The 12843-nt window shown below is 38.5% G+C and overlaps 2 protein-coding genes across 2 annotated transcripts; both read left to right on the top strand.

Annotated features, from left to right (window-relative positions):
• The first annotated feature begins 2274 nt into the window (after positions 1-2274).
• Positions 2275-5299, top strand: LOC147864348 (uncharacterized). The gene is made up of 5 exons (XM_087319122.1): positions 2275-2582; positions 2833-3286; positions 3606-3723; positions 4065-4369; positions 4467-5299. The coding sequence occupies exons 1-5, from the start codon at positions 2372-2374 to the stop codon at positions 4915-4917; spliced, it is 1539 nt and encodes a 512-aa protein (XP_087175248.1). The 5' UTR covers positions 2275-2371; the 3' UTR covers positions 4918-5299.
• Positions 5300-8888: 3589 nt separating this feature from the next.
• On the top strand, positions 8889-12595 carry LOC147864347 (pentatricopeptide repeat-containing protein At4g19191, mitochondrial-like). Its single transcript, XM_087320151.1, has one exon. It carries the CDS (start codon positions 8934-8936, stop codon positions 11289-11291), a length of 2358 nt encoding a protein of 785 aa, XP_087176277.1. The 5' UTR covers positions 8889-8933; the 3' UTR covers positions 11292-12595.
• Positions 12596-12843: the final 248 nt, after the last annotated feature.

The raw sequence follows: 12843 nt of genomic DNA, 5'->3' as shown, positions 1-12843 counted from the left end.
CATGTGTGGTGTTAGGGTATAGTTCCAATGCTCTTTATGTTCTAACATTGTATGCAACCTAAGGACAAGGAATGGCTTCATGATAGTGTCATGGGTTGTGTAGGTGGTATACGAATCAAAGAAGGCTAGCTCCCAATTGCCTTTTGGTCTATGCAATATGGATGCATGTATGTGTAAGCTTATGAAAATGCTCATTCTTTTACCCCCTCAAAAGTTGCTTGCATGATATCTTGGTTTAAAATGAGTGATGGGCATTGTTTCGTTTTCTAGATTAGATGTCTTATTGATATTCTTCAATTTAATGATAGATATCTTTGCCAAATCAATCTGAAGCCTCTCCTTAGGTTTGGGAAAAGCTAGAAATTTGAGGGGATAGGGTTTAATAAAGCTTAGTGCCTACTTTGACCATAGCTTTCTTAACTGGGCTTGAGAGTTTTCTTTTAAATCAAGACATGTGCTACTCTAGCCACATGGCACTCTAAAAGGGTTGAGGTGTATATGTGAATGTGCTTTGTTTGTCTTAACTCTTATAATTTAATATATGCAATAGTTTACTATTTAACGTGCACATGTGTCAATCGATATTCTCCAGCCGTTACGAATTCATTCAAGATCGTAGTTTATATAATGGTTTAGTATTGGTTCCACAATCCACCATTTGCTGGAGGCTGCATCACAATTAAAACTTTTATGCCAAATAATAGAAGTGGATTTTTTGGTATACATTGCCACATTGAAAGGTATCACTATGGATCTAGGGAAGGTTAAAACATTTTGGAAGTCATTCAAAATGATTCAAATGTCATTTTTCTCTTTACACAAGTTACAATGACAAACTAACCATACATGGACATAATGTGCAATGAATGCATTTGAAAGCTTAAATCAAGTCTTTACATCTTTGCTCCCCATTTGGGTTCATGTTAGTGCAACCAACCCCTTCATCTTGGAAGATGATGAATTTGATTTTGCACTCAGGATTGTGTTGTCATAGATCGGATACAATAGATTATGCCCAATAATAATATTTGTGGCAACCAAAACGTGCTTAGAGAGAGAGAAGCTGGCACTTACCTGACCTCGATCCTGATCTTGACCCAAGCCTCACCAAGGAAATGGTCGTTATTCTACTTGATTTTGTCAAGGGAGGCTATATGATTACCAATGCTTCGGTTTAGTTTAGTTTGGAAGTCTCAAACTCAAACTATTTAAAAAAGTTGATAGTTAAACTAAACTGAACTGAATCATGAAACCCCTTTAACCAAAGCACTAGAGAGATTTCTAAGCTCAAACCAAGTGGTTCAAGAGATATTAAAAACTGTTAAGCCTTGAGTTCATAGTTCAGTTTTGGTTTTGTTGTAGACCACAATGGAAGCTTAAACCACTCTTTTTGGCTAAAAAGTTTTTAGACTAAAAGTTTCCTCATAGACTGAGAAAATAGAAACGATCGAATCTCAAATATTGTAACTTATTACATTAATAGGTCACGACTCTTAGTTTTTAAACTATGTATAGACTTCTAAATTAATTCATATTTAATCGACATTGCATAAATGTCTTGACAATCAAACTGTGGTTTAAAATTGGTTTAACCACAAACCGTTAAGTCGATAAAGGTTTGAACCAAATCAAACCATAGAGCTCCCCAAGCCAAACTAAACCATTTACAAATTTTCAAAACCTAACCAAATCGAACAAAGCCTTTTAAACCGTTAAGCCATAGTTTATGCGGTTTAGTTCAGTTCAAGTCGAACCGAACCATTACCGATTACTAAACCTATTAATTTTCCACAAAGCTTCCAAAAAACCCTAAACCCTAAACAGGCAAGCCATGTAAACAATGGTTTAAAACCAATTAAACCGCAAACCGTTGAGTCGATAAAGTTTCGAATACGAACCGAATATTGAACCCCCCCCCCCCCAAGTCGAACCGAACCATTACCGATTTACTAAATCTATTAATTTTCCACAAAGCTTCCAAAAAACCCTAAACCCTAAGCAGGCAAGCCATGTAAACAATGGTTTAAAACCAATTAAACCGCAAACCGTTGAGTCGATAAAGTTTCGAATACGAACCGAATATTGAAACCCCCCCCAAGCCAGACCAAACCGTTTACAGATTTGTTCAAAACCGATTGCCAAACCAAACCGTTAATCTCCGGCTCGAACCGAACCATTGCCCATCACTACTATTTATCATTTATCCCAGAGCTTCCCAAAAACCCTAAACTAAAACCCTAACCCTAAACTAAACCCTAAACCCTAACCCCTCCATTTCTGGCGCTTCGCACAACCCTCAACCATTCCTCTGAGCATCAGTTCATCAGATGCTTGTGGGAAAATCTGTTGCTTCACTAACACGGCCCCCGACATGTCTTCGGCTTTTAGGGTCAGAATCACAGGAAATATCAGAAGCTTGTCGATGCCTCTTGCTCCGAAAATCCTTCATGAGCAGAGGATCCTTCCACGAGGAGATTCTTATGCGCTGAGCTTTGAAGCGATCCATGGATTCAAATCCCTATATATTCCTTTCTGTTCAGGGTTTCCTGCGAGAAGAACATGGTCTGCTATGGTGGAAAGAGGTAAGTAGAAGGAAACTTTTTGTGAACTTCTTTCCTGAGTTATGCTTTCTGTTGTTTATTTATTAATCTCTACATCTATAGTTCTATTATTGGCGTTCTTTGTGAAGTGAATTTGATAACTTCTTATTTGTTCTTTATAAGATCAATGCCTTCATATTTGTGCTTTCTCTTTGCGGTCATTAGATGACCGGTTCTGTTCTCTTTAAATAAATTAAATGTTTTACTTGGATTAGGTGTTGCTTTGAACCAGATTCAGGGAATGGAATCCTGGATTCAGCTGCAAGGAATGAAATCTTGGATTCAGATACAATGAGCGGAATCTTGGCTTTAGATGCAAGGAGTGAAATTTCTGATTCAGATGGAAGGAATGAAATTTTTGATTCAGATGCTGGGAATGGAGTCTGTGATTCAGATTCTAGGAATGGAATGCTGGATTCAAATGCAAGGGATGAAATATTGGGTTCAGATGCCCAGAATATGGTTCGAGATTCAGATTCAGGGAATGAAATCCTTGATTCAGATGCAAGGAATAGAATTTCACAGAAGTTTGATCACCCTCCGTGGCCAGAATGGAAGTTGTTCCTGGATCATTTGAAAACCTTTGGGTTGGCCAATATGGAAAATGCAAAAGTCGAAGTCAACGATTCAGCTCTTCTCAAGCAGGCCATTGTAAAGTTTTCTCGAGTCCATGAATCTATTCTCAAGTGAGTACTTTAAAAGACAAGCCAATCTTCTGCTTAAGAAGACCATTACATTGTTTCAGGCAATGACGTAGGAATCGGCTTTAGGGTTAGTTTTTATGGTGTCACATAATGATTTATTGTTTACTGTTTCTAAGGTTTATTTAATGATTTATGTTTACATAAAGTTTTTGGTTTAGGATTTAGTTTTTACAGTCTAGGGTGTTCTCTAATATAATTTGTAGGGCACCCATGCACATGCAGATGTTCATGCATACATATACATACACACGTACGAATGCATTCTCTAATATAATTCGTTTTCTTTTTGTTTGGCCACTAGGAGGTTGCCACTGACTGATTTGAGCATTCTCCTGAAACATGAGTTCTCTCAGAATGATGAGAGAACCAATGCTGCAAGAAAGAGGCTTCAGATCTACCTCCAGATGAAAGAAAACAATGTGAGTATATGGTCTCCTCGTCTCAAAACTTCTTATATTTTTTAAAAGTAAATTACTGAAGTGTCACTCTATTTTACGATAGTTCCCAGAATGCCACCTAGTCTTACTTTAATTCCGAAAATGCCAGACAAGCTCATTAAATTCCCATAATGCCTGAAAACTATGATATTTAAATCTATGCTCAATCCTGCTCTCTCATTTTGCATGTCAAAATAATTAAAATTGAATCATGATTATTTTTGTTAGTTCGTTTTATTATTGTCCGATTGAACTTGAGAGCCATTTTTGGTTATTTGTTCTGTTTTTCAAACAACTAAAAAGGATCAGGTTGCCCCTGACAGGTGTTACCCTCGGATTATAATCACGTGGTTTCTGCCAAATTAAAAGACGTCATGAGACTTATATATAAGGCTGTTGTTGGATTTAGGGTTTATTTTGTTGATGGCACGAATAGCAATACACAGCATGCACTTCTCCAACTTTTGAAAGCGCTCGTTTCTTTAAGTGGCGGTGCTACACATGGCATTTCTTGTTCCCATCGCAAGCAAGTGGAAGGGATCAAGAGCGACAAGGAGATAGAAAACATTCGAGATCAGTATTATTGCGGTCCTTCAGGTTGTGAAGGCATTGAATGGACATGTTCGAGGTCAGGATTTCCATTTTGGTTATAAAATTGCATGTAGATCTGTTAGACGAGCTTTTCATGAGTCCTAAAATTAAATTCTTTCCTTAAAATGTCGCAGATGCTCGTGCTTGAATATGCACAGGAAGGAATCATGCTTGCAGTGCAAAGAACTAAGGCCCTTACCAGTGCAAGATGAAGAATGTGTAGGAAAGAATGCATTTGAGAAGGAATTCCTGTGTTTGGGGGAGGGCACTGAACCGAGAAAGTTCCAAAGTATTAAGGAGCGTGTTGATGCGAGAAAGGCAAGATTAGAACGAGAACGAATACAAAAGGAGGTAGCTCGTGCGGCCTCCTCACCTCTGATTGTCACATCTTCTCATCTACCAGTAGTTGCGAAAGGGCTCAAGAAAGCAGACATTGACACTAGAATGCATGGTGTGGCCCCTGCAAGGAACTTTCAAGCTCTTGATTCTATTGTCGAGTCTGTCGATTCAGACGAGGATTTGGCTACTTCTCAATATAATGGAAAAAGAGCATCCCGTTCAGCCATGGCCAAAAAGAGATTCTAAGCAACTTCCTTCCTTGACTACAAGGAAAGGGCAGAACAATGTGTAAAACAGGAAGTTTTCCCCGAAAGAGTTTCTGGGAAGGCAAGAATTTGAAACATGTGTTACATTCTGAGTGATGAGATGCCATTGAAGGGATGGACAGTGTGATATCATAGAGTGCTTGTGGCTGTAGACAGCATCATCAAAGGAAGAATTGTGAATCCAATGTATCGTGGTCATATATATATATATATCTAATGTTGGAATTCACAATTCATGCTTGATACAGATGCTTAGTGAAAAGTGTGGACTTTCAATCACTCTTATCCAATGTATTGTTGTCATATATCACTAATGTTGGTATTCATGATTCATGCTTGCTCCATATGCTTAGTGAAAAGTGTGGACTTTCAGTTGCTCTTATCTACTTCTTTACTCTTTATCAACCTGTCGATTGAGGTGACAAGAAAGGAAGCCCTTGGGAGCAATACCTAACACAATGAATCCAAATAATAATAGGGCAAGTTGGTTCGTAACTTTACTCGGGTTTTGACGATGTCTCTTGTCAGAAGTATTTAAAAAACAAAATCTAGAAAGAAATATTCATAACTTCTCATCATCTTGTAATGGAAATGATTCAAATAGTTGCATTAAAATAATTGTCAATCCGTTTCGTTCAAATGGTAGTTTCTATGAGTGGCTGAGGAAATTGTAAAAGAAGACTCGTTTTGTTTCTTGCGACATTTCTAAAGTTTTGTTTGTACACAAATTTCTATGTGTAGAAAAACAAGATGGTTTTCTTAAGCTCTTTCCTTCATGTTGATTTTACTACCATTGCAATGTCTTGTGGTTGTTAAATTTGTGATGATTAGAACATTCACCTAGAGGTCGTAGAGATGGGGCATGCTCAAACTTTTTTTGCCATCTTAAGTTAGCCCAAAACATAACATAGAAAAGATTGTGGCCATGTGAAGGCATGCTAGAATCATGTTGCATATGCAATCAATCCTCTCCATCCAAAACATTATTTGATTTGCACGTTTCCTTGTCCAAGTGGTCATCTTGCTTTACGCTAGATTAGAGGTTACTAAATGTGTGTGTGCATGCATGCATGCTTGCGTGCACATATAAAGAGTCCAGAATGGAGTAAATGGATAGTCAAGTCATTCCTTCTTTGCATTGCTTATTGCATGCAAGAAGTATGATTTTTGCACATTGCACACAGCAAAACGGAGTAAATTGCCAACCAAGTCATTATTTCTTTGTGAATGGCTTCGTGCATGCAAGAAGTATGCCTTTTATCCATTGCATAGACAAAAGAAATTCCAACCTTGAGCTCAAACCTTGTTTTGGGGAACACTAGATTGGGTAAAAAGGAAATTAAAGAGTGAGACAAAATCCTTTTGCCTCAAACCATGTAAAAATAGCGATTCAAAGTGGGCAAAGCATAAGCACACACATTCCATTCAAGCCTTAATCCAATGGACTACACTCATAAAGTTTATGATAAAAAGAGTGCTATCCAACAAACCCTTTTGAACTAGGGAAAAACTCTAAAATGATTATGCATGTATTTTTTTTTTCTGGAAATTCCTTTAGCCTTTTGAGGTTAGAAGTAAATTGTGTGAAAGCCTCCAATTTTGCATATTGTGCCAATTCCAATTCCATGTGTGGATTTGAGCAATTATATGGCTACTTATCCCCTTTCTATCAATGCATTTGAGCAATTATGTGCAATTACATCCCCTTTTCCTTTCTTTCGAAGGTTGATGAAGATCGCTCAGGAAATAATGAAAACTTGGTGGCATTGAGGAAATAAAGAGAAAATTACTGGGATGTGAGGAAATAAAGAAAAATCTTAGTGGCATTTATGCAAGTAAAAACAAATTGGGGTTTTTTTGCTATAAAATAAAACATTGATGCATGAACATGAGTACATAGATACCATTAATGTTATGATTAAAACCAGCTACTAGCCAAAGAGGTGTCAAAACCCTTGATCTCATAGTGATTTTAAACAAGCTTTTAAACCATATGCGTGTTTGAATAAGGTGAGATTCATATTGGGTTTTGCATTTGTACCATACGTTATTGGGGTAGACTCAAACATACTTAGCTCAATATATATAGAAACAATGGTGATTGGACAATTTAGATTGTCATATACGTTGGATTGTCTTTCTATTGATTCTGATCTCTTTCTTGTTCATATGAAATCATGCCAACTTTCTTCTTTTCTAGATTTCTTGTCGCTAATCTAAACTATATTAAATAATGATATTGGAGATGCCCTACTTATGTAAATGCTTCTATTGCTAAGATGCTCTACTTATCTAAATGCCTCTAACACTTGTTCCACGGTATAACAAAGCAACCTTACAGTTTAATGGAGTTCATATGCTCGATGTACATAATCGTATCTTCATCATGTTGTAATGGTTCTCACATACTTAATCTTCCAAGGACATCCCAAAGTCTGGACGTCTTGCTAGATAATTCTTTGTAAAAAATACATGTATGCATATAACATACCCTAGGTTTATGCCCAACGAATGGTTGTGGAAAGTGCGACTAGCCATATGGTTATCAATGAGTTCATAGGACTATCGTTGGCTAAGTGATGTGTATGAATATATATGTTTAAACCATATTTGTCTAGAGTCTAGTTGATAGCAAGTGTATAGGTCTCACTTTGATTAGAGTTCTAAGTCTCTATTCATTCCATAATATTCTAGTTAGTTTTTGGTCCTTTGATTGTCCATCAACTAACCAAGATAATTGTGCCCATATCATGAATACCCCTCAATACGTAGAGTCTATACCTACACCATAATCGTTTAGGCCTATGGTTGTCCAAAGAATCCTCCATGAGCTAATGAGAATAACTCTTTGCAACACTTGGCATTATCTCATCTTTTGGAGGACATAACCTTGGGTGTTGGTATGGAAGTCAAGAGTACTAAATAGAGACACCTCATTCTCTTTGGTTGTCCAAAGAATCCTCCATGAGTTAATGAGAATAACTCTTCACAACACTTGGCATTATCTCATCTTTTGGAGGACATAACCTTGGGTGTTGGTATGGAAGTCAAGAGTACTAAATAGAGACACCTCATTCTCTTTGAACCTTTTGGATTAACTGATGCCAATCTTGAGCCATTGAGGCAGATGCTATCATAATCTTGCATGCCTTTGAAACTATCGCCATCTCAAACAATTGAATTTAGTGAAACAATCTTCTGCATATTCTCCTTGTTTTCTCATAGATTCATGACAACAAGTGTTACCAGTTGCTTTGCCAATCTGTAAACAACTCGTGGGCTACTTATTAGCAGGTGCAACTAGCCAAATCTCCTTGTTTTCTCATAGGTTCATGACAACAAGTGTTACCAATTGTTTTGCCAATCTTTGGGTATATCTTACCATGCCCAAAATGTCTCGATGCATATGCCATCGAGTGATAGGGCAGGCATCAGAGAAGAGGTAGATGTGTAGGGGGTTCAGTAACATGAATGTGGGGAGCATTATGGGCAGAATCGGGGCGAGCAAGCAAGGGAGCGAGAGTGTGCGGCTTTCCGGGGATTGTTCGAGGCACTTGGGATTTCGAAAATGATATATGTTCATACTATGTAGTATGTACTACTACTACTAACTACCACTATTAGTAGTAGTAGTAGGTTGGTATTGAACATTTTAAGCCTAATTTTGATATATTAAGAAAAATCTTTAAATTTTGAAAAATTAAAAATCAAAATATTAAAAGATTTAAATTTTTTAAAATTAAAATTTGAATGTTGATCTTAACTTGAAAACCAAAACCGAACCTCGAAACAATGGTTTTAACGGTTTGAAGGTTTGAAAGTCTCCGAAACCGTTTGGTTTGAGCTTGAATTATTTTGGTGAAGGTTCGGTTTTAAGTGGTTTAAGTTTGATACTCTCGAACCGAACCGAGCCGAGCGGAACCGTTGCCGATTGTTTGGTAGTAGGTTGGTAGAGACAGAGACAGAGAGACAGAGACAGAGTCATTCAGAGAGCCCATGAAGCTCAGCTTTCATGGCGACCTCTTCTTAACACACCCTGCCTTACTTAGAGAAATACCCACCATACCTCTGCTCCACAACAAGTACTTTTCTGTGAAGCTTCTTCTCCCTCCTCCTCCTCCTCCTCCCCCTCATTACCGCCACATCACCACCGCCACTTCTTGCGCCTCTCCATCACAGAGAGGAATTAATGTGGGAGTTGCGGATGATCCTGATGTCTACCATGCTCTTCAGGCTTTATGTGGAGAAGGGAAGATAGAGAAGGCCGTCAGTTTGCTCACGGAAGTACAAAAACCCCTGTCCAGCCATGGTTATCTCTCCATGCTCAAGGTATGCAACAAATCTGATCATTCATTTGTTCTTACAAAGAAAATTTACGACCATATGGCCCAAAATAAGGCCACCATGACACCTTTACTTGGTGACTATTTAGCCATGACCTTAGCTAGATGTGGAGCTATGGAAGAAGCATTTCAAGTCTTTGAAACCCTAACTTTCCCTACTGTTTTCTCGTGGACTGCCATGATCTCTCTATGTATAGGCCAGGGCCACCCAGAGAAAGCTCTAGCTTTGTATAGATCAATGGAATCTTTGGGTGTAGAACCAAATAGTTATACATTCGTGAGCTTGTTTAAGGCATGTGGCAGTTTATTTGATCTTAAACAAGGAAAGAGACTACATTTTGAGGCGCGACGACGTGGTCTCGATTCCCATGTGTTTGTAGGAAGTACTCTTGTTAGTATGTACGGCAAGTGTGACGCAATAAGAGAAGCCGAGGACGTGTTTGTAAATTTGCCTCGTCGGGATTCAATCTCATGGAATGCCATGCTCACAGCTTATGTTGAGCAAGGCCAAGGAAAGAAAGCTACGCTTTTGTATAGACAAATGTATGCAGAAGACGTGGCAGTGAACCGGAACACACTGGTGTTTGCTCTTCAAGCCTGTGCTTTGCTCGTTGAGAGGGTGGTTTCTTCAGTTAATCATGATGCATCCAATGACACCCTTCAAACAAGTGGTTCACATGTGAAGAAGATATCCATACCTCAAGAAATCGGACGGGCATTACATGCTGAGGTATTGAAGCGAGGGCTTTTGTCAGACATAATGCTCGTTAGTGCCCTTGTGAGTATGTATGGCAAATGTGGAACAATCCCTGAAGCCGAGAACGTATTTGCCTCTTCGTCAGCAAGAGACACAGTCTCATGGAATGCAATGATTGCATCCTATGTTGAGCAAGGTGAAGATATGAAGGCTTTGTTCTTATACAAATTGATGCATGAAGAGGGCATACGTCCGGACCAACCGACTTTTGTGGCCACAATCCGAGCATGCGGAAATGTAGCTGAGAAAGAGGAATCATACCCAACAATTTGGTTAGAGTTAGGTCACGCACTACATCTAGACTCTAAACGATTGGGTTTCTCATTAGATATCCAAGTTTGCAATACGTTTGTGAGCATGTATGGTAAGTGTGGGGGGATCATAGAGGCAGAGGAGGTGTTTGGTTCCTTGACTTGTCCAGATGTGGTTTCATGGACAGGGCTTCTTTGCACTTATGTTGAACAAGGATATGGAGAAAAGGCTATAGAGATGTACAGAGAGATGAAGGCACGAGATGTGGCCGATGATGATGTTGCGATCCTTGCCACATTACAAGCATGCGGAGCAACAGGGAGCTTAGAAGTATGCATTCACCTTCACTTCCAAATTGTCTCCGCAGGATATGACTCAACCACCCCGATTGTATCAGCCTTGCTGATTGCTTATCGGAGTTGTGGCACAATGCCTGATGCATTATCATTCTTCAATGGGCTTTCGCATACCAATATTGTCTTCTGGAATGCATGCATAGCAGGGCATGCCGCAGAAGGAAACTACATTGCAAGTCTTAGCATGTTCGAAAGCATGAAAGCATCAAGTGTCGAGCCTGATGACTTGACTTTCATCTCTGCACTATCAGCTTGTAGACACAGTGGCCTTGTAAGTGTTAGCCTAGAGTATTTCGAGTCAATGATGAGAGATTATGGCTTAATTCCTACCACAAAACACTATGGAATCTTATTAGATCTTCTCGGTCGAGCTGGGGATTTTGACAAGATACAAAATATAATGGAGAAGTCATGTTTACATATGGATGTTTGCATTTGGTTATGTTTGTTAGGTGCATGTGGTACACATGGGAAGTTGGACCTAGCCAAACGGGCATTTGATCATGCAGTGAACCTTGATCCAAAACATGGAGGGGCATATGTGTTATTATCAAATGCTTATGCAGATGCAGGGTTGCAAGCTTGTATTGATGAGGTGGGGAGATTGAGAGAATTACAAGGGGTTTTTTGTTGTGAATGGGATTGAGGAGGTGTATTGTACTGCAGCTAGCCAATTTATACCAATACACCCTTGGTATGTGTCTATACCATGGCTCTTGAATTTGTGGCTGATCAGGTTGTCCACAAGCTAACAGCCTAGATCGAACATGAGGCCATCCATGAGCTACCGGCCTATCTTTAATATGATAGACTCTTTTAGTTAAAGGTTATGTGTATACTCATAGCACAAATAGTGGGATGATTAGGATACTCTATATGCATACACATGAGGAGGTTGGATGGATTGATGTGTAGAAGTTCCACATAGGTCTCCCAGGGATGGGGTACGTGGTAATTTGACTTAAGTCTCCACATCATTAAAGCGCGTGGCACTGTCACTTGGATCTTTATACTCACAAGGTGGTTAAGCGGCATATGATATTTGCATCTACTATGAGGTAATGCAAGAGTCTCTACATGATCATCTGTGATGAAGAAATGATGACATCACAATGCGATGTGAATTACATATCATTGACTCATTTGACAAGGATTATGGGAATACCGTATAGTGGCTTGGATTTACCTCCCAAAAAGATGTACTTTTCAATTACATGAACATTTGGCTTGTCAAAGATTCACATCATTTGAGGATTTTATAAATTCCATCCTCTAGAGGTTTGATGAAGTACCAAACCTAATTAAGGGGAAATTGAAGATTTCAATGGTTTCGCTAGGATTTGGACGCAATCCATTTTAGCCAGAAAATTTACTATAATCTTTTATTAATTTCTACAATACTCTCGAAATTGGAGAGTTTCTCGATTTAAAATTTTGGCTTTAGCTTTGACCTTAGTCTGACAAACTAAATCCTTAGTATAATGTATGACAATACAATTGAATCTTTAGTTTTCTGAAATATCCAAAGGCAGAGATATAGAAATTAAAATTAATTATGGATTTAATGCATAGGAGATAAGCTGAATACTAAGCAATGAAGGTGAATTTTTGAGGAAGAATAGGGTTAAAGCTAACCTTCAACTTGAGGATATCAAAGTGATGTTAAAAAAAGGGTGGACAAAAGTTTTTAAAGAGTAGGTAAAGATTGAACTTGCCCTAGACAAAGAAGTTGAAATCAACATCCTATACAACATCAAAGCTGAACTAAAGAAAGGTTGGGTTGAAATAGTCAAAGAAGTGTAAAAGTGGAAATCAAAGTTGAGGAGTCTAGATGGGTGGAGATAGCTACGAAAAAGATACAATGGGAAGGAATTGATAAATTACAATTGAAGGAGAGTGGACATGGCAAGCAAGATGAATCATCAAATGGCACCCTTGACCAATAAGGAAGGACACTTTGTACCATGGCACCACCAAAGCTTGAACACTTGTGTTGTAGTTTTTGATGATGATCTAATGAATATGCAAATCGATCATAGAAAACAATGTATAGCATGGGCCATACAATCATGTAAGGAAGACTGTTTGTTGGGATCATTGCGTAATTATTGATGGCAAGGCCATGGAATAAAGATTTGTAGCTTATGAAACAACAATATTTAAATTGAGCTACACTCGCAGTTTGGAATTATGATGGG

Source organism: Azolla caroliniana, unplaced genomic scaffold (genome assembly GCF_043228905.1).
Source record: "Azolla caroliniana isolate FFs.n. ecotype wild unplaced genomic scaffold, voAzoCaro1.0.p SCAF_5, whole genome shotgun sequence".
In the NCBI taxonomy this organism is placed as follows: domain Eukaryota; kingdom Viridiplantae; phylum Streptophyta; class Polypodiopsida; order Salviniales; family Salviniaceae; genus Azolla; species Azolla caroliniana.
This window is presented reverse-complemented; position numbering and strand designations above follow the sequence as displayed.